This window comes from Sceloporus occidentalis, unplaced genomic scaffold, assembly GCF_023333645.1.
Source record: "Sceloporus occidentalis isolate IW3139 unplaced genomic scaffold, rSceOcc1.0.p SCAF_8, whole genome shotgun sequence".
Lineage (NCBI taxonomy): Eukaryota > Metazoa > Chordata > Lepidosauria > Squamata > Phrynosomatidae > Sceloporus > Sceloporus occidentalis.
Genome location: NW_028316988.1, coordinates 13,036,891 through 13,063,824, shown reverse-complemented (window position 1 = coordinate 13,063,824; position 26,934 = coordinate 13,036,891). Strand labels below are relative to the sequence as shown.

Sequence of the window (26,934 nt, the reverse complement as noted above, 5' to 3'; positions counted from 1 at the left end):
TCTAGAACTCCTGTGTCTGCTTCATTACTTAGTCTGTGTCCAACAGAAAAGTTGTAGGACTCATCTCAGTGGCAAAACACATGCTTTGTTGGCAGCAAGATGCAGACAGTTCCAATATATAATGAGCTCTAATTCTTCCAAGTTTGAAACAGGTTCTTTTCCTCTTGCTGTCCATTTTCTCTTTGGCCTTAGAAACAGCCAACATCCCCTGAAAGTAGATTTGTTCCTGCTTCTTATAAAATATGTGGGAACACATGGAAAACATGACTGTACCCCAGAATTTGATCCTGCCACATTGAGGGCAGTCAGCAGTAATGTTCCATCTAGACGCAGCCTCAAATTTGCCATCTTTTAGTTTATTTCTGACAAATATTTCACACATCCCTGCCACTGAGAATAATTTAGGGGCCACTGGCCACTTGGTTATGGGTTACTTTTCTGCTGTCTTCAGAGCAAGCATCAGAAGCACCAGGCCTTTGAAGCCGAACTTCACGCTAATGCAGACCGGATCCGTGGAGTCATTGATGTGGGAAATTCCCTCATTGAGCGAGGTGCCTGTGCTGGGAGTGAAGATGCTGTGAAGGTGGGTGTTGACTTTGTAGGTATTTTGACACATTGAATTCATTCAGCCGTAGCAGCATTCAGCATACCTGTATTACACTGGATGGTGAGAATCACTTTAGGAACGTCTCATCCTATAGACTGTTGTACTCAGCAGTCTGTCATATGAAAAGGCTTCTCTGCTTTTCTTTCTGTGATCCAGCTCAATTGGATTCATGGAGCAGACTTGCTGTTTGTGGGCTGTTTGGGGCAGGTCTAGAACCAGCAGCTCTGCCTTGGAAAATGGTACGAAATGCCACACTGAATGCTTTACCATCATGTGTGGATTACTCATCTCTCAAACCCGAGAAAAATATTTTTAAATGAACAGCAAGGAAGCAGAAAGGTAAAAGGAATGCATACAAAGATACCAGCATATTTTAAGTTAAAGCTTTTGTTCTTAGAAACAAGTATGGGAGATGCATTTCATCCTTTTGGGATGTGATATAACCTACAGAAAAGTTGAAAAACCACAAAGTGGTCATGTTATGGGGAAAGAGGCTGGCTCTTTGTAGGACCCCAGAAACAAAGATGGAGACCCAAGGAGGGCTTGGTTGGGCCCTGGGGCCACAGGTTCCCCACGCCTGTGAAAATGTTGACCAACATGGCCTGCCTGATTATTTTGGGCAACGTCAGTGGAACCTTTACTTGCTGACCAATCTTGTTTTGATAAGTCTGAATGTCTTCCTTTTTCTTGTCTCAGGCTCGCTTGGCTGCTCTGGCAGACCAGTGGCAGTTCCTGGTACAGAAATCAGCAGAGAAGAGTCAAAAGCTGAAGGAGGCGAACAAACAGCAGAATTTCAACACTGGCATCAAAGACTTTGACTTCTGGCTGTCAGAGGTAGCTCAGTTTCCTAACAATGTTTCACTAATATCAGCTGCTCTTAATTGGCACGTAGAACGTAACGGGGAATGAAGAATCACAGGTCATTTGTTAATTTTTATTTTGCACATTGTAGAGGTGTTTTGAAAAATGTTTCAGGGACTAAGTGAATGTATTGTTGTATTTGTATTGTTGAACTGGGGACAGCTTGAACTCTCAAGTTTCAACCATTTGGCAAAGAAAGGAAAGAACAGGGACACCCATCAGTTACAAGCATGACAGTTGCAATCCTTCCATATATAAGAATATGATTTTTTTACTCCCGCTCCTGTAGGTGGAAGCCTTGCTTGCATCTGAAGATTATGGGAAGGATTTGGCATCTGTGAACAATCTCCTGAAAAAGCACCAGCTGCTAGAAGCTGACATCTCTGCCCATGAGGTAAACATCTCTGTGTTCACATAAATGCGCTGCACGTTGGTTTGAGATTCTGAACCTTTGCCAACCAGCAGGCTACTCGCCTTTGCTAACTGTGGTTTGATGCTGCATCTTCCTGAGGGCCCAAATCTAGTATACCTTGAAACCTGAACCAAGGGCCTCCTCTGGGGAGTTCACGGGGCCCGATCTTTCCTTCTTGAATATTTGTAGGATCGCTTAAAAGATCTCAACAGTCAAGCCGACAGCCTGATGACCAGCAGTGCTTTTGACACCTCCCAAGTCAAAGACAAGCGTGACACCATCAATGGGCGTTTCCAGAGGATCAAGAACATGGCAGCTGCTCGCCGCGCCAAGCTGAATGAGTCTCATCGCTTGCATCAGTTCTTCCGGGACATGGATGATGAGGAGTCCTGGATCAAGTGTGTAGCCCAAAGGCTTACAGTCCTTAGCTTTAGCCATTGTTGTGGTGTTTCATATCTTTATAAGTGCTTTGATGTTTTTCCTCCCTTCTGATGTTCAGAGAGAAGAAACTTCTGGTTAGCTCAGAGGATTATGGCAGAGACCTCACGGGGGTGCAGAACCTGAGGAAGAAACACAAGCGTCTGGAAGCAGAATTGGCAGCACATGAACCTGCCATCCAGGTAGGGGAATAGCTTATAAATGGTATGATTTTTAAAAAAGCTCCACATAAATTATTAAAATATATGGGGAGATGCTATGGGAATGGGCCATATATAGCTGGTCACTCAGCAGCAGAGTTGGATTTGTCTGTTTGGCAGGGTGTGCTGGATACTGGAAAGAAGTTGTCAGATGACAACACCATTGGGAAAGAAGAAATACAGCAGAGGTTGGCTCAGTTTGTGGAGCATTGGCAAGAGCTAAAGAAGTTGGCTGCTGCCCGGTAAGTAAGAGCCTGTTCTGAAGTGGTCAGGCACTCTTGCATTAACTTTGCCCCTCTGGATCTAGAAGCAGAGTAACTCGATAAAGAGAATTTAGAGCAAAGTAGATGAAATCTTTCTGAGGTCCATATAGGTTAGGGTGGGGTTCATGAGACCCCTCCCCCCAGATGTTTTTGGGCTGCAGCTCCCAGCACTCATTACTTTGGCTGTGCTGGCTAGAGGCTGCTAGGATTCAGCAATATGTTGGGGATGGCATGTAATTTTGACCTCTGTAAAGACTCTACTGAGGTGCCAGAAGGAAGTTTTTCTGCAATAACAGAACTCTTTCTTAGGCCCAGATATGTAGGATGAAAACATAAAGACCAGCACTTGGTTTTTCTTGTATGCTTACATTACAGTGGCCAGCGGCTGGAGGAATCTTTAGAGTACCAACAGTTTGTGGCTAATGTGGAAGAGGAGGAAGCCTGGATCAATGAGAAGATGACACTGGTCGCCAGTGAGGACTATGGAGACACGCTTGCTGCTATTCAGGTGAGTAGGATATGATAGGTTAACCAGCTATTACAGTTTCTGAATGAATGACAGCTTTTTCCAGAAAGCTTAAGGTGGCATTAGTCATTCTCTATACACACTCAGTAAATCATTATTTCCTCACAATAAGCCTATAAGGTAGCTCTCCCCATGTTCCTGAGTAGAGATTTAAATTGGTGTCTTAAGTCCAGCCCTGGTTCTCCAGTGTAGGAAATGGGTTGAAGTCCTGCCCCTTGGCACGCTCCCCTGGGCCTCCTTTCTGTCCCAGCTCTTGTGACCTGGCCTCCCTTGCAGGGCCTGCTGAAGAAGCATGAAGCCTTTGAGACAGATTTCACTGTGCATAAGGACCGGGTGAACGATGTCTGCACTAATGGCGAGGATCTCATTAAGAAGGTGAGCAAAACAGAGGTCTGCTTTTGACAGGATACCACAAATCATTAGCCGTCTAAGAGTGTTTGTGACAAGACCATTTGCAAGGTTCTTCTTCTAAGTGGCAGCTAGCTCTATGAAGCGTATGATCCTAACTTCCAATCTCCCCCAGAAGAGTGTAAGTTTTTGTGAAGGGCATTTTATGTCATATTTTTATCCCCACTTGTATATTTTTAAACACATCTTGCATTGGGTTTTGTACAGTGCCCAAGCCGGTGAACTGTTTTCTCAAGTGCCTGTTTGCATCTCAGTTGTTTGGAGCAGCTTTCAGAGTTCTTTTTCCTTCTGCAGAACAATCACCATGAAGAAAACATCACAGCCAAGATGAAGAGCCTGAGGGGCAAAGTGTCGGACCTGGAGAGAGCAGCAGCCCAGAGAAAAGCCAAACTGGATGAGAACTCTGCCTTCCTTCAGTTCAACTGGAAAGCAGATGTTGTAGAGTCTTGGATAGGTATGAGCTTGGGCCTCTTGGCTGCTCCTCTACAGTCAGAGGTGAAAGCAGAAGGCTGGCAAGATGGGTGGCACACACTTGCTGAGAGTGTGTTTGCCTTCCTCCTTGATGGATTGGCTATGGGTTCGGAAACTACAAAGGCACCCATTCACTCAGGCTGATGTGGGGAAGATGAAAACACAAAGGCTGAGTCTTAAAGAACAGCATCCTGAAAACAAACAAAACACTCTCCTCTAATGCTCATCCCCAACTTCACAGTCCTAGTTTAGCTATTGTTATTATTTTTGTATTCATAATTGTAGCAAAAAGTAGCGTCTTGTTTTTTTTATTTTAAAGTAGGAGAGACAGAATAGGATGCATGCAGTGTGTTTGTCTCACTGTAGGTGAAAAAGAGAACAGCCTGAAGACTGATGACTACGGCCGAGATCTCTCTTCTGTGCAAACGCTCCTTACCAAACAGGTTGGTGAATGCGGAGGGAGCTCCACTTCTTTCCAGAAGAGCAGATGGACGACTTTCCTGTTTGGCTTTTCTTAAGCTGTGAAGACATTCTTGCTTCACTCAGCATGTAATGTCCGTGAATGAAGAGCTGGCTGCTAGCCTTTTAATTTTATTCTTAGAACTCTTTTTAAATTGTATGTTGGTGTGAAACCCCTTGGCTTGAAAGGTGATGCAGAAATATTCAAGCAGCACAAGCCTTGCACAATTCCTGTTTCCATCACTGGTGGAATCAAGAAATAGTTTGGACCTGTTTTCTTCTCTGCTTTAGGAAACCTTTGATGCTGGACTTCAAGCCTTCCAGCAGGAGGGAATTGCCAATATCACAGCCCTGAAAGACCAGCTGCTGGCAGCCAAACACATCCAGTCCAAAGCCATTGAAGCCCGCCATGCCTCACTCATGAAGCGTTGGAACCAACTGTTGGCCAATTCCGCAGCCAGGAAGAAGAAACTCCTGGAGGCCCAGGAGCATTTCCGAAAGGTGACGTTTGAGCATACTTTTCAGGGCGTTTTTGCTCCCAAAATGTGAGAATACCTCCACAAGCGCCGCAGAACCATTTACTATTCCTAGCGTTGTGTTTTCCTCTGCATTTCCCTCAAAATGTCGAGATGTCACCATTTTGAGAGGGTCTGCAGAGAAAAATGGAGGAAGGGCTGCACTAAAAGCTTCAAGAATTCACAGGGGTGGAGAGGGCAGATGTGGTGACTTTTTTAAAATCCACACTGAATGCTTTTAGACTTAGCCCTTGGGATGAACACAAGGCTTCTTTCGGTGTTTCTTAGGCCAGCATTGAGCAGCTCATCTCAGTTTCTTAGTGAAAACTGGACTGTCCTCTTCTCCCTCAGGTTGAAGATCTGTTCCTGACCTTTGCCAAGAAGGCATCAGCCTTTAACAGCTGGTTTGAGAATGCAGAGGAGGACCTCACGGACCCTGTGCGCTGCAACTCGCTGGAGGAAATCAAAGCCCTGCGCGAGGCTCACGATGCGTTCCGCTCCTCCCTCAGCTCTGCCCAGGCAGATTTCAACCAACTTGCTGAGCTGGACCGCCAGATCAAGAGTTTCCGGGTCGCCTCCAACCCGTACACCTGGTTCACAATGGAGGCTCTTGAGGAGACCTGGCGGAATCTGCAGAAAATAATCAAGGTAACTTGTGTCTCATAGTCTTTCTTACTGTTTTCTGGTTCTTTGATTCTTCTTTATTCAAGGAGCTCCATCACATGTGAGATTGGAATGGTGGTGCTCTAGCAGCTAAAAAGTGCCGCCAGAGACAGGTTGAGTGATGTGGCATAGTTCCACCCATGAGGTTATTTTGCTATGCTCTGTCATACAAGTTCTTGGGAATGATTTCCTCCCACTCTTAGCTTGCAAAATGATTCCTTTTCTTCCCCTTCTTGTTAGGAGCGTGAGTTAGAACTGCAGAAAGAGCAGCGCAGACAAGAGGAGAACGACAAACTACGCCAGGAGTTTGCTCAGCATGCGAACGCTTTCCACCAGTGGATTCAAGAGACCAGGTGCTGCCATTTCTCCTTTAGTTTTGTTCTCTGTCTTTGATTCTTGGAGAATGGCACTGTCACTTTCTTCCAGAGCCTTCAGAAAGAGAAATATTTGATACTTTTGCTTGAGAAAGGTTTTTTTTTTTTTTGGGGGGGGGGGTGTTTGATGCTTAGATTTCTTCATTTCCAGAATTTCCTGAATCTAGGCTACACTCAGACAGGACTGTTCTGGAGAAAGCATGTCCTCTTACAAGTTCAATTTTTTTTTGAAGTTTAGGGGTTGATGGAAGTTGGGACACTAAAGTGGTGGCTGGGGTGGGAGGGTTGCAGAATAAAGCTCTGTTCAGAGACATTCTGAAATGCATAAATGTCAAACAGGACCTGCCTTTGCTGACAGAATATCCCTTTTGTTTTTTCCTTCTCCCTCTCCTTCCTCTCCTTGTCCAACCCACCGTTTTCTCCTGTGGCCTGGCATTTGGACCATCCCGTACTTCAGGACCTACCTGCTTGATGGGTTAGTACAATATTACACGTTTACAGAAACTTCTCTTTTTCTATTGTCTGCTTCTTGCTGCCATTACTTTGCTTGAAAGAAGTGTTGTAGCAGAAGCCGTCTGCTTTGGGCTTCTGCGCTGGGGTCCTGCATGAGGTTATCGTTCCATCTCCTGTTACACACAGGAAATAGAACATGGGGCAGGGAAAGAGAAACAAAGCCAATTTTCTCACAGAGGGAAACTTGCCTATGTCCCCCACCAAAAGACAAAGTTTTGTGCTGTTGACTTGCTCCTTCTTCAGCCCTGGAGACCTGTAATAGCACATTGAGTGAAATAAATCAATAGAGCTTAGCAGACAAAGCTTCTACCTTGCTTTCTGTAGTTCAGCCTTCCCCATGCTGGGTCCTTCAGATGGGTTGGTCGGTAGCTCCCATCATTCCCACTTTGAAGGCCTCAGAGTCAGGAAGTTGCTAATAGACTGAGGCCATCCACCCCAGTCCATCTTTCTGATATAACACTCACTCAGATGCTGTCTGAAAATGAATTTTTTGCGTAGGAAAACCAAGGGACTGTTGTCACCCTTTGGGGTAATGAATGTTCTGCAAATACCAAGTCCTGTTCCCTTTTTAGATTCTGCAAGTTAGCAATGTTTGCCTTGTTTCTGACTATTGTGTGCCAATTATGCTGACCTGTGCAATGTGAATGGTGTATCTGTGTTGACAAATGGGGAGGGGGATCTCTGCCACCGTGAACTTACAGTTTCTCTTCTTTGCCACTTGGTGGGAAAAGAAGTTTAAGCTCTCTGGCTTTGAATGCAAAAGTTCCTTGCTTTTTTAAACCTGGTCTGGGAGAGGGAGACGTCCTGCTCTATTGGCCAGCTTCCCCTTTCGGTAGTCCAGAAGCCATCTGGACAGTTTTGAGCTCACATACTCCAGTTTCCTTTTTTGATTCTTAGTAGGCCCAAAATATAGCCTGTCTCCACAGAACTGGAAAGGCAAGTCAAAGTCCCTCTTCTGATTTGGACCCCACTACGGCTTGTAGCGGGTAGGGAAGTATTGAAAGAGAGCTCAAGAGCCTGAGGAGGCAGAACCTCCAAAGCCAAGACACTGATCAGTTCTTCTGACTGAACTGGGCCACCATTGACACTGGGAGGAATGGTACTTCATTTTTTATAAGAAGCTGACAAAACTGTTGCCTAACCACTGGGGAGGGAGGGAACTTAGTTTGAGATTAGAGCACACATTTGCAGAAAGCACCCATCTCAGTTCATGGCTCTCCAAGGAACTGACATGGGAAACCAGCCGAGATCCAGGAGTACCAGTGTTCATCCAGAATAGGCCAAGGTGTAGTAGATAGATAAATAGTCCTAAATTCAGTTGCTGACCTCTTGCTGCCTCTGTGATGGTGATCCATTTGGAATTCACTTTTCATGGTGAGTGCACTAGGTGGTGCTAATGGTGGATTTCCCCCCAGTTTAAAAGCATCAGGCAGATGAATGTAAGCCTCCCATGACCTTGGTGGAATGCATGAACAAAGCGCTCTAAAATTGCCTTTCCCAACTGGACACCTAACTTCTGCCCCATATACTCTGATGGAGTGAAGTTCAGAGATCCCAAATGGAGGGAGAGCAGGGATCTGACTCTTGCCATAAGGCAGCTTGGCTGTGTTCAGTCCCAGGCATGCAGTCTTGAAAGAGTTGCCGCCCAGCACCCCATCTGCCTTGCAGGGCTGCTGCAGCTACTTGTCTGTGTTGTGTATCTAGTTGCAGACAAGATAGGCAATGGCGCTGTCGCTGCTGCCCTTGCCACAGAGGCTGCCGCTCCATCCTCTTCTTGTGTGCAAACCTGCTGCTGTCTGGAGGCTGGCGCTGGTTGGGAGTTGCACTCCATTTGTGCGCGTGTGTTGAGTGTGTGCATGTGTGCGTGCTCTCCTTTTTTCCCCATTTGGAATTTCACTTGGTTTCTTTTCTTTGAATAGCATAGCATACCGTCGTGTCATTCGTGTCTATCAGTATGAAGTTGGGGATGATCTGTCTGGAAGGTTTTTCTTCTTATTTTTCTTCTCTCACTGTGTTTTTGTTTTTTTATATATAAAAAAAAAAAAACAATTGCGCACTCTCTAATTCCAAAGGCTCGCTTTCCTTTTGACTAACTGTCACTGCTGTGAGATGCTTTGGGCTGGGAGGGGAATTGTTTTTTTTCTTTTCCTTCCTTCAGTTAGCATAACTGTTTCCTGGCCCAAAGTATCCTGGGCCCCTGCTTTTTTGATCTCTTAAACCCGCACTGACTGTGAGCCTTAACCCTCTGGGAGTGAGACTCGCCCACAAAATCTGGTGTATTTCTTTTTCTCTTGCCAAAGCTAGTTTGGGAGGCTGCCTCTCCCTGGTGGTTTGGAGGCGCAGGATGCAATTGGGGTGGCTTGGGTAGTGGAGAGAGAGGAGGCTGACTTCTTCTCACGGGGGCACCAAGGAAGTGCAACTCACCTGCACAGTAGCCAAAACTTGCTGTTTGTACACAGAATTGTCCATTGTGATCTTGCACCATAATGTTTTCAGGACAGAGGCTCTAAAGACAAAGTTCCTTTAAAACTGCTGCCTTACTATGACTTGGGAGGAAATTTAGTGACTTTTGTCTGGATTTCATCTGGGCTTCCAAAGTCTCCCCCAACTTTTGTTTTGTTCTTCGCTGAGTGCCAAACAAGCCACATATTGGTTAATCTTGTAAAACAACACCCAACCTTATGACTGATCCTTTAAATTATGTCTGAGCCTCACAAACCCTTTGCTGTGATGACGTACCAGAGGGGGCTTGGGCCTGTCTAGGATCCCCCCTTCGAGGTGATCTCTGACCAGATGCCCTTGTATCCTGAGGCCTTGGATCATCCGCATGACTCCTTTGGTGGTGTTGAAACTGAGCCAGTAGTTTTGTGAAGGTTTCCCACGTGCATTCTCTGTGCGAAGCCTTGCTAGAGCTCCTGTCGCTCATTAGCAAACCAAGCTCATCTCTAGCAAATCACTTGTGGTTTGTGTGTGTCGGGGCACAGGTGGGCGGGTGAGGCTGCATTGGGGGGTCTCACTCAGTCCATTGAGAAGTGAGCGCTTTGGATTTGGCATGAAGTGTTTTGGTTTTCTTTTCTTTTCCTTTTTTTTCTTTAATGGCTTGCAGAATGGGGCTTGAAATTAACGTTCCTGATGCAGCCCACTGGGTTGAATTGTCCAAGGCTTTCCACTCAAAAACTGGCCAAAAACAAAACCAGGAAAGGTTTGGGCTGATTTTAGGGAAAGTCTTTTGCATCCTGAGTTGGCTGTGTCTTGTCTTCTGTAGCTTCAGGATTGACTTTATAGGTTAACATTAGCAAACAGTGCTTTGTCCAGTATATAATCCAGTGACAAAATTGCTTTCACTAGCTGCCAGTGTAAACAACCCAGGGATAAATATGACGGGGGCGTGGGGTATTACGAATGCCTTAATTTATAATAAAATAATTACTAAGTTTTGCATGAAACCAGGCAGATGTCGAGTCTAGGGACATAAGTGGTTGAACTGGCAATCCTTTATCTTAGAGGGCAGGGGAAATTTTGCTCCCTTCTCCTGTCTCTGATGGAAAATAGACAGCATTGCACTGACAAATAATCATGTTAATTTCGAGCCCCATCTGGTTTTGCTTCTGGTGGTTGAGATCCTTCCCTCATTCTAACTCTCTGTTCAGGTCCTGTATGGTGGAGGAGTCAGGAACCCTGGAGTCACAACTGGAAGCAACTAAAGTAGGTCAATTTCTTCCTCCACTTAAATTTGTTGGGAGCAGTCGGGGAGGATTCATTTGATGAGTGTAGATCTTAAAGATGAAGGCAGAAGGGGCATTGGTAGGATCATCTGAACATAGTTAGTGTCATATGGCAGTCTGTCTTCCTCTGGCATGAGTTATCTTCTACCTGAGCTTCCTCAATGTACTACATTACTTCCTTGCTTGGGCGATTCATACTTATTAGTCATCACAGCTGCAGGACGAAGGGGATGAGACAGCTATTTCTTATGCTGTCTTCCAAAATAAGAGGGCAGTGTCTTGGGTACTTACATCTTGTTTCAGCCAGGCTCAGCTGACTTGTGTGCTCTCCCTGATGTTTCCCTTCTTCCCAACAGCGCAAGCACCAGGAAATCCGGGCAATGAGGAGCCAGTTGAAGAAGATAGAGGACCTTGGAGCAGCCATGGAGGAAGCTCTGATCCTGGACAACAAGTACACTGAGCACAGCACTGTGGGGCTGGCACAGCAGTGGGACCAGCTTGACCAACTTGGGATGAGAATGCAACATAATCTTGAACAGCAAATACAGGCCAGGTAAGGACTTTTGGCTAACTTCAGATGGGAATTTGGCAGTGCAGAGCAGAAGCCTCAGATTTTTCTAAATCCTTCCCCGCTTAAAAAAAAAATCAACAGCCTTCTGTTTGGTAGTGTTTCAGGCCAAAAGCTGAGTCAGGTCACAGGCCTTACAGGCTGCAGAACGGTTTCTGATAATTATCAAGATGGACTGTTAGTTTACACTTAGCTTAATCTTCTGCCAAATGTTTCCACAAATAGGAGGAGGTGTGTAAATGAACCATATCTAATAGTCCTCCTTTACCATAGGCATAATCGGACTTAGCCAAACGGAGTCTCACTAAATGTGTTTTTCTTCCTTCTAGAAACACAACCGGAGTCACTGAAGAAGCCCTCAAGGAATTCAGCATGATGTTTAAGTAAGTTGCTAAGTTCTTTAGCAGGGAATGATAACTTCTGACATACAAAATGGTTGAATAACCCAAGGACCATGATTTAGAAGGAGCCAGAGGGTCATAGTAACTTCTGTTCTCTAGTTATCGAGTGTATGTTACCAAACTGTATTGTAAATTTGTAAAATACTTAAACTGTACTTTCTGGACTTCACATCTGTCTGGGTAGTTTTGTTTTAATGGTTTGTTGTCTTCTAATTCCAGACACTTTGACAAGGATAAATCTGGCCGTCTGAATCACCAGGAGTTTAAGTCCTGCCTGCGCTCCCTCGGTTATGATTTGCCCATGGTGGAAGAAGGAGAGCCAGACCCAGAGTTTGAGGCTATTCTTGATACCGTTGATCCTAACAGGTATGTGCAGGTTGGCATCCTTGCCCAAGGTCCTAATGTCTCCCCAGTTACAGACTTACAGAGGAAATCCTAATGGCAAGAAATTCTAAAGGATCTTCTTGATTGCATAACTTAAACAATACAACACTCTTCATGACTCCTACTGTAGCCATTTGTATTTTGCTTCCATCTGGAAAGGTGTTTGTTGTATTCAGACCAAGAAATTTCCCTGATAAGATTCCCCAGTTCAGTTCTGAGAGCATCTCACCTAAATACCTTTCCCTGCAGCATTAAGTTGTTTTGTACTACCTTATTAATTGTTGTAGATGCAAAGCATCCTGAGTTCATATTGTGCTTCTTCATCTAACAGGGATGGACATGTCTCACTGCAAGAATACATGGCTTTCATGATCAGCAGGGAGACAGAGAATGTGAAATCCAGTGAGGAAATAGAAAGCGCTTTCCGTGCTCTCAGTTCTGAGGGTAAACCCTATGTGACCAAGGAGGAACTCTACCAAGTAAGAGCCAACCTTGTTACATTCTCACCTGCCATTTTAATTGCACAGACTTCCTCTCTCACTGCATGTCTGTCTCTTCTCTTCTTTCAGAACCTGACCCGGGAACAGGCAGACTACTGCATCTCTCACATGAAGCCGTACATGGACAGCAAAGGCAGAGAACTCCCCTCCGCTTACGACTACATTGAATTTACACGCTCACTCTTTGTGAATTGATCTCTAGCACTATAGCAGTACGGGATCCTGAGAATGCGCTCACTTGTCTTCTGCCTCTTAGCTCTCTGCATGTGTCCATCATTGTGCTCAGAAATAATCAGTGTTGCCTTTCAGATGTAACCTTAAATCTGCTTAGCTTAAAACTCTATCCTTAGTACCTGGAACAATAATAAAGAAATGTTGCAGTGTGCATCAATAAAACTTACTGGTCCAAATGAAATGTTTCAGTGTGCATCAATAAAACTTATTGGTCCAAATAAAACCAATTCCAGCTGTTTCATGATGTGCAAGAAACATTGGAGGAATGCACACATATATTGTCCAACAAATCTCAACTAGCATTGAACAGCCTCTTCTAGCCTTAGGGAACTAAGAGTTAATACTGGATAAGGGAAAGGAGAGACAACCTAAAAGGAACTTATGAACACAGATAGTTACAGACAATTGAGATAACGCCAAGCCTTTTATTTACCGTCCATATTAATCTGTTACCTCATTTGCCAGTTGGTCAAGATGGTTCATTTCCCGTGGTCCCTCTTCTGTGAAATCTGAACTTAGCTGCCATATTTTCACCACCCCACTGCCATCTCCAGCAGCCAGAAGTTGGGCTTGTTTGTGGTTGAACTCTAAGCAGTAAACTGGGGTCTGGTCAGAAGTCTGCGTGATGGAAATAGATGGCTTCTGAGAGCTCTTCCCAAAGTCAAACAGGTGCAATTCCCCTTGAAAACAAAGCATCAACTTGTTAACTTGGTCCACTTCCATCAACAAAACATACATTGGTAACACCAGAATCTAATCTGCGTGGCATAGATAAAACACTAATAAACTTGTGGCAGTCTTTTGAGCTGATAAACTATGCTATAACCAGGTTCCCTCAGGTTCTCAACAGGTTTTACTACTGTCTACATTTCGGTGGTTTTAAAATTAGAGCCTAACGATAGGCTATAAAAGTAATTAAATAACAGCCTTTTCAAACTCAACTATTTGAGATAAGATAGACTTCTGGGATTTAAGTTTTTCTAAATGTGCAAATCCCTTTCAAGAACTAACTGTACTTACCGTCACCAGAAGCCGCTGCAAAAACCAAGGGCCGCACTGGAGACCACTTGACACTGAAAATATATTTCTTGGACAACTGAAGAGAAACAAGGGGCTGAGCTTGTAGCATGGAGTGCAAATGAACGTGGCCAGCCGTCCCACCGCTCAAAAACAGATTCCTAGAAATAAGCAAATGTTCAAAATTAGGATCAAAAACCTTAAACCATAATGGCAGGGTTTGCAGAGATGCGTTTTTAAATTCTGTATAAGAGCTTAAATGTCAAGTTGTCCTGTGACATGAGAGCTGTTGGGCAGAAAGACAATTGTGCTCAATAGTATTCAGTGGGGAGCACAAATTACAGAATTTCTAAGATACTGTCCAACGCTATAATGGAAAGAACTCTAAAATGGAAGTAAATGTCCAGAATCTGACAGTTTCCTAGAAATAGACATCTGCTTAGCAGGTAAGGGAAAATAAAACATCCGCCCCCTTCATTCCAACTGAATCATATGTTCATATGCATGTTTTGTTATTAGTGTTGTTCGGGGAATCCTGGAGATTATTACTGCTCCCATTTTCTCAAGGGAAGGCTATGCAAATGGCTTTGTTGAGAGGGTTGGCAGGAGGGAAGTCAGACTGAGACAGCGGCAAAGGTGACGGGGGGTTGGAGTGCTCTGGGAAGCTGCAACAAGTGTTACAATGAGGCCATGTTCACTACTCACCTGTGGAAAGGTGAGCAGCTCACACAGTAGATGGGTCCTCCGTGGAGGGAGAAGACAAACTGAGCAGGTGCCTTGAGTGGGATGGAACTGCCTTTCTGTAGGAGAGCGATAGCCTCCACTGCAGTGGAGCACTTGAGCAGGTAGCCCCCTTCTGTGCCAACGACAAAGGTGCTGGGCTCAAAGTGGGAGAAGGAGAGGGAGGTCACACCCACGGCTGTGTCTCCTCTTGCTTGCTGGCCAGGAAGAAAGGGAATTAAAGCCACAGTGGGATTCAGTCTGCCCCTTCCCCATAAAAGACCTTGCTGATACTAGAAGATTTGCCAAGAATCGCTCATTTATCAAGTTACATTGCATTTTCTCCAGAACACCCAAATTTAGCATTACAAGCCCTCAAACAATAGCCACAAATTGGCTATTTGTGGAGCACAAAAATGGTGCACTGGCAAGGAAAAAAAGAGGAGCTTCTGCAACAGAGCTCTAAGAATTATTATTTTCTTTGTCTAATCAGACAGACACAAATTCTCCAATGCACTGATGTATCCTCTGTTGGTTATGCATTCCTCGGGAAATTTAATCCTTCATCTTAATCTGATACACATATTTCGCTGTATTCACTCAATACTGGTAAGTTTAAATGTGGGAAACGCTCAACCAAGGGTGAAGCAGTTTCAGAAATGTTTGAGGGGGGAAATTCTAGTGGTAGGTGGGGGTCAAAGTCAAAGAGGACAAAAATATCAGATTTTAGCTTAAAGCTCTTACTGCCAGTCACTGAACCTTAAGAAAGGTTTTTCAACTTTGAAAAGGAGGCGGAATCTACAAACACTTTGAAACCACATATTTATAATGTCCTGAAGAAGGGGGACATGGCCATCTGGAAGACCCAAGAAGTGCTGCATTTGGCCCCTAAGCCTGAGACTACACCTCTGGTTTATCCAAAGCAAGACTGATAAAACTCTTTATCTCAAGGGAGATCATAGTACTTCACATTTAAGCTCACCTTCTTCAATTTTGTGTTCCTGGGGATCTGCTGCAATACAAAAGCAAAGCCATCTGTGGGCTTGAGAAGGCCTCTGTCCTCCTGCCACACCAGGATCTTCCCATCCGTGGAGACACTCAGAACACGGAAGGTGTGGCCATGCTTTGAGTCTTGTAACCAGCTAACCTAATGCAGAAAAGAGAAGTGAAGTCTCTCTTGTCAGAGGTGTTTAGAAATAGAGCAAGCAGCACAATATATGCCTTCCAGAATTAGAGACCCTGTAGCTTTCCAGATGTTGATGAACTCCCATCATCCATTGCTACTGCCCAGGCTGACAAGGGCTGATGGGAACTGAAATTCCACATCATTAGGAGAACTGCAAGTATCCCAGCCTTTCTATAGACTCCTGGTGTACCACAAAAATGCCAGGCAACACTTCACAGGAGCTTGTTATAAAGCCAGTAAAGTGGTCAATTCAGTTGTCGGCTCAAACTGCCATGCTAGGATATATGTGAAGACAAGAATCTGTTTTTTGGGGAAACACAGCCTAGTTTTGGTCTTCCATCAGAAATTCAAATTGTGAATATGAATCAGTTATGAATGTGTAACTCAAGGTTGCACAATTGTAACTGTGATTGTAAATTCTAGACATCCAGCAAAAATCTTTTGGGTTAAAAAGGGAAAGACGTTTACCATCCTCTTCCAGCCAGAGAAAGTTCCCCCATCTGCTGTTGAGGAAAACGTGTTTCAGACGACTAATTGTACAAATCACAACTGTGCCAAGATATGGCAGCTTCCCCTCATACCTGATAAACTGGATCTGTGTGAGTGTCATCTGTCATCCCTGTCCTCCAGAGCAGAGGGTCTTCCAGTCTGCTGGTGTCCCACACCAGCACCTCCCCATTGAACAGGCCTCCTGGAAGGGACAGAGCACCCCTAATAAAATGACATGAAGTCCCATGTCCTTAAAGCTATGCTCAGTTCTTACCCATCATTTTATACACAGCATGTCTGACAGGTGCCAGTCTTCTATATACCTATAAAGCCCTATACGGCTTAGGTCCAAATTACTTGAAGAACCTATCTCCCCTTATAAACCTGCCAGAACACTAAGATCGTCAGGGGAAGGCTTTCTCTCAGTCCCACCACCATCCCAGGCTCACTTGGTAAGGACACAAGAGAGAGCTTTCTCAGTGGCTGATCACACTGATTCCCATGGGAGGATAGACTGGCCCCCTCCCTGCTTGCCTTTCGATAAGCAAGCATTTAAAACATAAGCATGTGACAGTGGTTTTTATACTGAGCATGAGTATTGCCTTTTGTTATATTTTTAATGTAATGTATTGCTTTTAGATGTTTTTAACTTTTTCAAAATTTATTATAATGTTTTTAAAATCTGTAAGCTGCCTTGGAATCCTTTCGGGGAGAAAGGCGGCATATAAATGAATAAATATAAATAAACAAACGCTACTGTCATACAAAAGTGGTAGCCTCCCCAACCTGGCACCTGGGACACACAGAGGAAACTTTGAGACAATTGCTGTGTGACTCCTGGTTAGCTCAAGCACTAAGGCTGCTCCAGGTAAAGGCAGCTCTGCTAATGAAAGGGATCAAAATGCAAGGAAGAGACATGTTGAATGAACAGGGAAAAGCAGAGCAGGTTACCTGCTATAAGGGAAGGCTGCAGAGGGTGGAAAGCCAAACACATTACAGCACTGGGGATCTCCACCACTAGATCTGGATGTTTGGGGTTCAGAGCTCTTCGGTCAAGATTCCAAGTGCAGATGTAAGATTTTTCTGCACTCCAGTCTCCATCATCCAGTCTAGAATGAAAAAGGAAAATCAGGCAGGTGCCACCTAGAGACTATGTTCAGCATGCCCCAACCATTTATAAGACAGCATGCTTAGGATATCCACTTTTAACACACCAACATTCCCAGGTCTAGAAAACATTTTAGCTTCACGTCGTCTGGAGGGACACATTAGGCTGATGTACCCTCAAGAAGGCTTATGTTGAAGAATTTAACAACCAAAGAGGTTCCGAATGAGACAGGTGGCCCCATAGATTGCCAGACCCCAAGTCATTTAGGGCTTAAACTATTAAATTCAAAACCATGAATTGAGCCTGGAAAATAACTAGCAGGTCTTTCAAGGCTGAAATAATACGATTTAAATGCACTATTTCTGTTGATTACTCTTTTATTATTTTTACTGACTACACTTTTTTTAATGTGAGGACCACCTTGGATTAAAATCTTTAGCAAAATAAACTACAGCTTATTCAGAAACAGAAAAGGGGATATTCTCTGCTCTTGTGGCCAACTCACCTGCCGTATGAGCAAGCAATGACCGCCCCAGTGGCATTCCAGGACACACTGGTCACCTGCAGTTTGCGTTCTTGAGCTTCAGGGTATGATAAACTGTGCAAGCAAGTGACCTGCAAGACAGAGAAACACAGAGATTATACTACAGAGAGAAGGAAGAATATAGAGAACCAGCAGCTGCAGCTGAAGGGAAGAAGGAAAATGCCCTTGTGGAGCTATGACTTAAAGTCACTGGAAAGCAAGAGTCACCAACATATTCTCAAACATTAGAGTCCAGATATATGTGATTCCCTTGGATTGCCAAGTCATCAATGGAGTCAGTTCAAAAATGGAAGGGTCCCTATTTGGGACTCAGCACAGCAGCAAAGGATGGTCTCCTCTCCAAAATCTATTTTTCTTAATAGAAAGAGACCCCAGAAATTAGCAGGGAAAGGCAGGTGTTTTACTCTCAATCCACAATATTTACTCATTGAGCATTTGTTGTTGCTATGTGTCTTCACATTAGCTCCAACTTAGGGCAACCTTATCATAGTCTTCTCTTGCCAAGATTTATTCAGAGGAGGTTTGCCATTGCCTTCCTCTTGGGCTGAGAAAGCGTGTGACTTTCCCAAGGGTCATCATCCAGTGGGTTTCTGTGGCTGAATGGGAATTCAAGGCCTGGTCTCCCAGAGTCATAATCCAACACTCAAACCACTAGAGCACACTGGCTCTGTCACTGAGCATTAATAAACACGATTCAGGCTCCCGCAAGGGCTTACCGTTTCGTTCTGATCTGCCCAGTTCACCTCAAAGCCATCGAAGGCATGGCTCTTCCAGTTTTTGTCAAGCTCCCTGATCACCAGCTCCTCTACCCGCTGCAGGAAGGCGCGCAGACCACTGTAATCGACCAGCCCTGAGGAGGAAAGACCCGGCTGTAGCGGAGCCTCCGCGTCACCTGTGTCTGTCTGGACCCCCGCGTCCTGGCAGCCATGGGACTGGGTTACGGCTTCCGCTGTGGAGATCACCCCAGTTTGGGTGCTCCTCTGTTGACAAAAAGAAAGAAAAAGCGGGGCTTGTCAGTTCAAACAAGAATCCAAGAAGGAGCCTGTCTGAGACATTCAGCGCAGATTCAGAACTCACTGCATGCACCAGTTCCATCATAACCGCCTTCATTTAGTCAAACAAGACTCAGCTCAGATTCTGGAACTTACAGAATACCAGACAGCCATTCATCTACTGTGCCTTTACACAGCATGCGGGGGGGCAGTTTTCTGCCCCATGGCCCTCTGGGGACTGCCAGACTGGACAATGATATGTCTTTTAAGCATTTATGCTGCATCCACACTGCAGAAACAATCCAGTTTGACACCACTTTAACTGCCCGGGCTCAATGCTAGGGCATCCTGGGAACTGTAGTTTATTGTGGCACCAGAGAAGGCTAAACGTCTCACAAAACTACAATCCCCAGAATCTCTGTCAGAGAGCTCTGGCCCCACAACAAACTACAACTCCCAGGATGCCCTAGCATCCAGGCAATGCCGTTAAAGCGGTCTCAAACCGGATTATTTCTGCAGTCTGATTCGCACCTTATATCTTTTTAGCACAGTGTTTCCCAAACTTTGGTCCTCCAATGATGCGTTTTGGATTTCAGCTCCCAGAAGCCCTTGCAATTTGGCCAAGGATAAGGAATCCTGGGAAGCACTGCTTTAGCATATTCGGTCATCTGCACTGCCTAAAGAGTCTTAAATTGTAGATTGTATCTGAGATGCGCCAAACAACGTCCATGGCTGGCGTTAAATAAAGGACAAGAGCCACCACAAGAGGCTCTTTGGGGCTGTTTCCTTTGGACTACAACTCCCAGAATCCTCACCTCCTGGCAGCGGGCGCCCTGGTTCCTCCTCCAGACCGACTCGACGTGGACCCCGTGGGCCGCAGAGTCCCCAAACATGGCACGAAACAGGCTTCAAAAGCGAGGGGCCCTGGACTAGGCCTCGCCGTTGCCATAGCAACCAGGGCCTAGCCGCTTCCGGGTTGCGTCACAGCAGAGCGACGCCGCAGCGGCCATTTTGTCTAAGGGCGCGCGCTTGGAACTGGCATTCCCTCCGCCCTCTGGCCCGCCTCTTCCAGGTAGTTTGGACTTCAGCTCCCATCATTCCTCACCGTTAGCCAAGCCGGCTGGGGCTTCTGGGAGCTGAAGTCCAAAAGGGCCAAAGTTTGAGACTCAGTACAAGAGGAATGCCCTTCATAATAGTTTATTATTACGGCACACGGCCAGCACAGAATAATAAAAAACTTACAGAAATTGCATTGCATTGGAATACCTTTATAGGACCAACCAAAATACACAAAATACATACTAAAAGCTTCTCCGCAATATGAATTTTAAAGGAATAAATAACTAATTAACACCTTTGTCTGATAAAGAAGCCAGATTTATGTGCAGTTTGTGGGTTTTTTGGCTAGCCAACCTTGGTTTGAGCTTCGGGCTGTGTGACCTTAAGAGACCAGGGTTCGAATCCTGGCTCGGCCATGGTAAAAACCCACTGGGTGACCTTAGTAAAGTCACACTCTCTCAGCCTCAGAGGATAGCCAAATTAAGACGCTTGCCAAGGATAGAGACCATTGTAGCCATGGCTGCATCGCAACGGAGTCGGGACTAGGCTCCGAGGGACTCATTATTCCTGGCTCTCGGGCGCCCTCCGGTGGCTGCATTCAAGCACACCTCCCAATGCTGGCCACAGGAGGGCGCCCGAGAGCCATGCAGCGAAAGGGGTGGCGCCCTCAGTGAGTGCAGCGACTGAGTTTGGGACTACAACTCCCATCACCCCCAACAGCCCACATGCCCTTGGCCCTGGAGGAGGGCTCGAGCATTCTGGGAATTTCCAGAGAGGGGCTTGAGGGGGCCAAGGGCGCAGACAGGCTGCAGGGAGACCTCCCCCAACCTCTGCATGGTCTGGGGATGATGGGAAGTGTCTTCCAGAACCACCCCCCACATGCTGTGCCTTGTGAGGATGATGGGAACTGTCCTCCAAGGCCCCTAACACAGACATTCAAGTCACCAACCCTGTTCTTACAAGTGTTTTTACCAGTGTGTGTGTGTGTGTGTGTGTATATATATATATGTACAAAATTATATGTGTACATATGTATATAGAATCAGAATCATAGAGTTGGAAGAGACCGCAAGGGCCATCCAGTCCAACCCCCTTCTTCTGCCATGCAGGAACTCTCAATCAAAGCACCCCAACACAAGGCCATCCAGCCTCTGCTTAAAGACCTCCAAAGAAGGAGGCTCCATCACTTTCCAGACTAACAGCCCTTACTCTCAGGAAGTTCCTCCTAATGTTGAGGTGAAATCTCTTTTCCTGCAGCTTGCATCCATTGCTCCATTGGGTCCTGTTCTCTGGAGCAGCAGTCCTACATTTGGGGGTAAATTTCGTCCTACATTTGCCCTACATTTTTTCACGTTTGGAGGTTGACAGTTATGGCAACCCTAAAGACCAGGCACTTACTCTATGTCATGTGGACACTACAAACCTATGCAGCTTTACTAATGGTAAACATTTGGACATTTATTTCTTGTTGTTATGCCTTTTGAGATCAGTTTTGGACTGGACCAGAGAGGGAAGTCCTAAATTTGGACATGCCTGGTGGAAATCAGTCCCAGGGAGTTGGCTTCCAAGGTGGGGGTCCACCTGAAGGCCTGGGTCTGATGTTCTTTCTCCAGGGGCCCTCTGGATGTTGAGGTCTCCAGTTTTCTCCTCCTCTCCTTCCAGTGATGCTCTTCCAAGCCTCCTCTCACTTGGCCGATGCTGAATCCCAACTGGAAGACGAGGAGACCCCCCAGACCCCTGTGCTGGTGGTGCGCGCCCAGAGGGACCCGGCCTTGCTGCGCGACCCATGCGTCCTGCGCAACCTTCTGAGCCAGGAAGGCCGCTACGTGCCTCAGGCCTCCTACTTCCATGGCCTTCAAGACGAGATCCAGCCCTGGATGCGGGAGACGTTGGCCTTCTGGATGCTGGAGGTCGGTGACACCTCTCCTCACTTGGTACCCTCAACTTGGGAACCGACTGGTTTCCAAAACTTGTCGCAATTTAAGATTTCCCCCGTTGCGCAGCCCAGTCATAACCTCAAAGGCATGGCCACAAGAACCAGATGTGCAAAGATTTACCCTTCGTAAAAGTGGCCTAGATTAGACTTAGTAAAAAGTTGCATAGACTAATATACTCTCAGCCCTCTGTATCCAAGGATTTTTTTATTCAAGCATCCATGGCTTGAAAATACCTTTATATTACTGTATATATTCATGTATAAGTCTAGAAATTTAGGTTTAAAAATTGACCCCAAAACCCTGAGTCAACTTATCCACAGGTCAAGGTAAGTCTTGTACTTTAACTCATACACACACACACACACACACACACACACACTGTAAATTTCAAACAACAAACCTTGATTTGGCCATTTTATATAAGGGACACCATTTTACTATCTGTTCTATTTAATGGGACCTGAAACATCCTTGGATTTTGGGATCCACTGCAAGCTGCAACCAAATCCCAGTAGATACCAAGGGCCCACTGTAATATAGAAATGCTATGTTTCTATACTATACACACACACACTAAATAGACGTTATTTTTCATGCAATTATAAAGATAGTGGAAAGGTTATATAGTGTGGATATGGTATGGTTTTATATTAAAGATATATATCTCTAAATACATGTAGTTTTTCATGTAATTGCAAGGTTTGTGAAAAGGGTAGAGCTAGAATAATTGTGCAAAGAATATTCTGCAAAATATTAAAGAATATAAATGTTATTCTAGTGATTTATACAGTATGGATAGGCTATATTTGTATACTAAATATATATATTTCTAAACAAAATGGAGGTTATATATAGTATGGATAGGGTATGCTTGTATACGAAATGTGTATCTCTAAACTGAATTCGTGTCATTTTTCTTGTAATTATAAGGCTAGCGAAAAGTTTATAGCCAGAATAATTGTAATACCTTGTGCAAAGGCTGTTATGGAAATGCAAAATGTAAAATAAGATCAATGTTGTTCTAATGATTGTTAGTATTGTTTGTTTGTTTTCCAGTGAAACCAAAAAGCAACTGTTTAAAAAGGACAGCAAATAAACTCAGTAATAAAAGCACCAAAAACTACACCCAGTTTAAAAATGAAGAACGCACTCCTATTTTAGATTTATTCAGTCTACATGGATCCTTGGCTTGAAAATATTTTTTAAATATATATAAATTCCAGGAAGCAAACTATTTCATCTAAAGGACTCCATTTTATTCCCCCGTTGTCTTTAATGGGACTTGAGGATCCATGGCTTTTGGTCCTGGAACCAAACCCCAGCCTTCTTGCAGAGTCAAGAGCAGAATTTTGCACAATGTACTCACTAGCTATAAAGAAGCTTCAGTTTTCGCTCTTGAGGTGTAAAGGGAAAAGCCTGCTCCATTACTAGCCACACTCTTCTCTCCATATGCCCAGCCAGGGGTGAGCAGGGATGGTCCTGAAGTTGCAAGAGCTGTTATATGTGTCTATAATGGGTTCCTCTGCTATGGTCTACTACTGGTCAATATTCAGTTTTCCTACAATATTCCTCCCCACCCCCCAATATATATATTGGGGAAGTACCTCAGTTTTACAAGGCCCCAAACATTTTCCTGCCTGAGGCGGGAGAGGTGTCCCCTTCCCCACAGGCATTTATCCAAAACAATGTGTCACAGGCGGCAGAAAACAGAAAACCCACTAGGCACTTCTCCCCCTTTTTACAGTAAGGAAGAGCCAGCATGGCATTGTGGTTTGAACGCTGGACTATAACTCAGGACCACGGTTCGAATCCACGCTCGGCCATGGAAATCCACTGGGTGACTTTGGGCAAGTCACATACTCTCAGCCTCAGAGGAAGAACATATTTTGCCAAGAAAACCCTATGATAAGTCTAAGTCTTGGGTGGCCTAAGTCAAAAACAACTTGAAGGCACACAACAACAAAATAAATAAACCCCTATTTGCTGCCCATTTGTGACACTTCATATTGGCAAGCCAAGGCAGCGGCTTCACCCTACCTCCCTGCGTTTTATCAGTAAGTCGTGTGGTTCAGTTTCTTACACAGGTTTACAAAGGAAACAGCTTCGATTCCTAGAGCCTCCGTTTAGCTTCTGTGTCTTTCTTCGCCCTTTTAACCAAGACCTTACTAGCGGATTTCTAAACACGCTCTCCTTTGTGGGTTTTTGTAGGTGTGTGAGGAGCAGAAATGCGAAGAGGAGGTTTTCCCCTTGGCCATGAACTATGTGGATCGCTACCTGGCTTGTGTCCCCACACTGAAAAACTGGCTGCAGCTTCTGGGGACGGTCTGTATGCTCCTAGCCTCCAAACTGCGAGAGACGGTGCCTTTGACGGTGGAGAAACTCTGCATTTACACGGACAACTCTGTCACACCACGCCAAGTTCGGGTAAGCTGGTTTTGCCTCTGTTTTTACCCCTGTTTTCACCGGAGGCAGGGAACCTCTGCTCTGAAGCCAGATCTGGCCTTTCTGGGGCTGTGATGTGGACCTCATTTCTCCAGTGCACCATGGTTTCGTGGGTTTGAATAAAAACTTGGCTGAAACATGTTGAACTACTCTCTTTTTTTGTGGTGTAGGAAGCTATCCTTACTCTTTCCATGCCAGTTCTGCCTCTGGCACCCAATAATTTGATTAAAGAAATAAAAGAATGTGCCTACAGTTTGTAAACCTGAAGCATACCTGTCTTCTCTTCCCGGTGCCCCAATGTAGGAATGGGAATGCTTAGTCCTCAGGAGCCTCAAGTGGGACCTGCTGTCGGTGATCCCAAATGACTTTCTGGATTATATTCTCCATCAGCTCCCATTCCCCCCGCAGAAGGTGGACACGGTCAAGAAACACGCACAGACACTCATTGCGCTGTGCGCTACAGGTATGGCTTGCGTTGTATGGAGTGGGCTTTACTGAACTCAGAACAGCTTTCCAGGCCCAGTCTTGACCTCTGGGAGTTGACCTTTTGGGGGTTTGTAATCCAAAAAGGGGTCACTTTCCCAAGCTCTGGTCTAAAAGACCAACATTTTCCTATCACGATTTTACTGCATGCAAGCATGTGAACTTCTTTTGGGTTCTTGTTTTATTTTCTCTCTCTTCCTCGGCATTGGCAGATTGCACCTTCATCTTGTACCTGCCGTCCCTGATCGCCGCGGGCAGCATCGCAGTGGCAGCCCCTGGCTTCTCCGCCCCGTCGGACCTCTTTTCCAGTGATGTGATTACAGAACTGCTGGCTGGCATCATTGGCGCCAAAGTGGTGAGTCAGACGCACCATACAATAGGAGGTAGAGTTGGGAAATGGGAGATGTCCCAACATCCAGCTGGTGTTTTAAATGCTTCCAAGCTGGTCTGAATTAGTGCTGTTTTCTAATATTGAGCCGGATCACTGGTCCATCTCGCCCAGTGCAGTTGGCACAGAGTGACAGCAGCTTTCTGGGTGTTTAAGCATGGGTCTTTCCCCCAGCTTTCCTAGGAACTGTACCCTAGGAGGGTCTCCTGACTGCAAAGTAGGCGCTCTGCCTCTGAGTTAGTGTCCTTAAAAGTAAGATTCCAGTCCTCTTGACTTCGAATTAAGAGCTGAACTAAATAGGAATGTAAAAACTTAACTTATGCCCATTGATACAGTGAGCTCAGTAAGATCAGCACTAACCGCTATGTTGGTGAGGCTGTGAATCCACTCCAAGTTCTAGTCTGAACTATCCAGATTGCTGAATCTCCCCAAAATAGGTTCCACACATTCAATAACACCTTTAATGTTCTAATTAGATTGTATTGTTTTAATTTGCTGTTTGCCGCCTTGAGTCCCTATATTGGGAGAAAGTCCGGATATAAGAAAATAATAATAACAACCTGAAGCAGATTCACCACAAGACCAGTGACAGAATGGCAAAGGCACCATCCGAATTCAATGCAGAATTAAAACCATTTTATTTAATTCTTGCCCTCTCTCTCTCTTTCTCAGGACTGCCTAAAAATTTGTCAGGACACCATTGAAGCAGCAGCTGTAGCAAAGAACCTGAAACAAATTTCTTGTCCGTAACAAGAACCCGAGTTGACCTCTGAGATGGCTAGGAAATTGGTCTGACCAAACATCATGGACCAAAATCGGGAATTTCAAATTCCTTCCCACTCTCCAGAACTGTTAGACTACAATTCCCATAACCCCCAGCCAGCATGCCCAGCAAGGCTAAAGATGGCAGGAACTGTAGTTCAAAACCATTCAGGTTAGGGAAGGCCACTAGATGTTCTCAAAAACCATCCATCTACTTGAGTTGGGACTAACCAATACAATCCATACCATTCATTGCAAATTCGCTTTCAACTGTTAAGCATTATCATTCTGTTCAATCCAGGATGACATTACTGTGTTTTGAATGTAATATTTCCTTTACTGTATATTTAAAATATGTCCTTTGATTTAATCCGCCTTGAGAGAGTTTTCCCCCTGAAAGATGCTGAAACTGTTTTTGAAATAAATAAGTCTGACCCTTACAGCAAGTGTGTTGTGTTTGCTAGAATTGGAAAGATTGGCCCCAAACCCTTGTCTGGTTTCTCCACCAGGCGGCAGCGAAAGGGCATGGTTGGTTTAAAGGAGCATTAAAAGCAATGGTCCAGATTGCACCCTCCAGATGTTGGCAGGGATTTTAGATTAGATGTTCTGATCCTGGCGCCTCTTTTTCTTAAGACAGCTCCCATCATGCCTGGTCACTGGATCTACTGCATAGGAGTTATAAAGGAAAACTGAGCTAGGACATCGATTGCAGTTAACTCCTATCCTATTCAAGTTGCAGGATACAGAGCGATCCGAATTGATTAGAAAGCATATTCACACTGATGATGATGTGGATCAATTTAGATCTTTCAGGAAAACTTGGGGGGGGGGGAATGGTATCAAATATTCTGGCTTAAGTGGGGGGTTTGCCAGCCCCTCCAAAAGTGCATTTGGGACATGTGTGAACAGCAAGGATTCATCCCAGATTATTTTTGCAGTGTGAATGAGACCTGAGAGAGCGTCAGTTTTGTCACAGTAACAGGAGCAGAGCTAAACAGCTTCTCCACTGTGCAAAGCCAGTCAAATGGCAAGAGGTCATTTGTGGCTGACCCCGGAGAGAGTAATGTCACACACTCCCCTCCTCAGGGCACACTGTGACTTGTTTGCAAGGCATTTTTGCATCTGAATTAGCTCACGTCTTCTCCGGGGCTCGTAGGCCACAGTTTCCTCGCTCAGAAGAGACTCCATGTTCCCAAAGGCTGGCCAAATTGCCCTCTGGGGCTCAGATTAGCGTCCATCGATGCCCAAGGCTGCAGAGGGTTGATTCCAGGCTGAATCAAAGCAA

General features: G+C 45.1%; 3 protein-coding genes across 12 annotated transcripts in view; 2 read left to right on the top strand and 1 right to left on the bottom strand.

Moving 5' to 3' along the window:
- The window catches only part of SPTAN1 (spectrin alpha, non-erythrocytic 1), a 47,085-nt gene extending 34,382 nt beyond the window's left edge, over positions 1-12,703 (top strand). For 5 of the 9 annotated variants that reach the window (XM_089534755.1, XM_089534759.1, XM_089534756.1 and 2 more), the window contains 21 exons: positions 452-583; positions 1,304-1,441; positions 1,758-1,862; positions 2,070-2,278; positions 2,380-2,500; positions 2,639-2,760; positions 3,157-3,289; positions 3,584-3,682; positions 4,010-4,169; positions 4,553-4,629; positions 4,937-5,146; positions 5,512-5,808; positions 6,064-6,176; positions 6,655-6,672; positions 8,630-8,692; positions 10,361-10,415; positions 10,792-10,988; positions 11,333-11,386; positions 11,624-11,770; positions 12,120-12,267; positions 12,358-12,703. In XM_089534755.1, the coding sequence (XP_089390881.1) occupies positions 452-583; positions 1,304-1,441; positions 1,758-1,862; positions 2,070-2,278; positions 2,380-2,500; positions 2,639-2,760; positions 3,157-3,289; positions 3,584-3,682; positions 4,010-4,169; positions 4,553-4,629; positions 4,937-5,146; positions 5,512-5,808; positions 6,064-6,176; positions 6,655-6,672; positions 8,630-8,692; positions 10,361-10,415; positions 10,792-10,988; positions 11,333-11,386; positions 11,624-11,770; positions 12,120-12,267; positions 12,358-12,483 (2,724 nt within the window). In that variant the 3' untranslated portion in view covers positions 12,484-12,703. The remainder of the gene's footprint in view (positions 1-451; positions 584-1,303; positions 1,442-1,757; positions 1,863-2,069; positions 2,279-2,379; positions 2,501-2,638; positions 2,761-3,156; positions 3,290-3,583; positions 3,683-4,009; positions 4,170-4,552; positions 4,630-4,936; positions 5,147-5,511; positions 5,809-6,063; positions 6,177-6,654; positions 6,673-8,629; positions 8,693-10,360; positions 10,416-10,791; positions 10,989-11,332; positions 11,387-11,623; positions 11,771-12,119; positions 12,268-12,357) is intronic. The other 4 variants (XM_089534762.1, XM_089534761.1, XM_089534760.1 and 1 more) reach the window with 1 other exon arrangement.
- A 216-nt stretch (positions 12,704-12,919) lies between these two features.
- On the bottom strand, positions 12,920-19,535 carry DYNC2I2 (dynein 2 intermediate chain 2). Of its 2 annotated transcripts, none has more exons than XM_089534763.1 (9): positions 19,394-19,535; positions 18,303-18,566; positions 17,548-17,657; positions 16,886-17,043; positions 16,027-16,136; positions 15,242-15,406; positions 14,245-14,477; positions 13,543-13,700; positions 12,920-13,202 (listed from the first exon to the last, which is right to left on the bottom strand). In XM_089534763.1, the coding sequence occupies exons 1-9, from the start codon at positions 19,469-19,471 to the stop codon at positions 12,964-12,966; spliced, it is 1,515 nt and encodes a 504-aa protein (XP_089390889.1). In that variant the 5' UTR covers positions 19,472-19,535; the 3' UTR covers positions 12,920-12,963. The 2 variants fall into 2 exon arrangements, with proteins under 2 accessions (XP_089390889.1, XP_089390890.1); XM_089534764.1 differs by lacking the exon at positions 19,394-19,535 and adding an exon at positions 18,664-18,711.
- A 1,685-nt stretch (positions 19,536-21,220) lies between these two features.
- Positions 21,221-26,076, top strand: LOC149307960 (G1/S-specific cyclin-D3-like). Its single transcript, XM_089536970.1, has 5 exons — positions 21,221-21,547; positions 23,783-23,998; positions 24,320-24,479; positions 24,712-24,854; positions 25,560-26,076. The coding sequence occupies exons 1-5, from the start codon at positions 21,302-21,304 to the stop codon at positions 25,635-25,637; spliced, it is 843 nt and encodes a 280-aa protein (XP_089393096.1). The 5' UTR covers positions 21,221-21,301; the 3' UTR covers positions 25,638-26,076.
- The last annotated feature ends 858 nt before the right edge of the window (positions 26,077-26,934 follow it).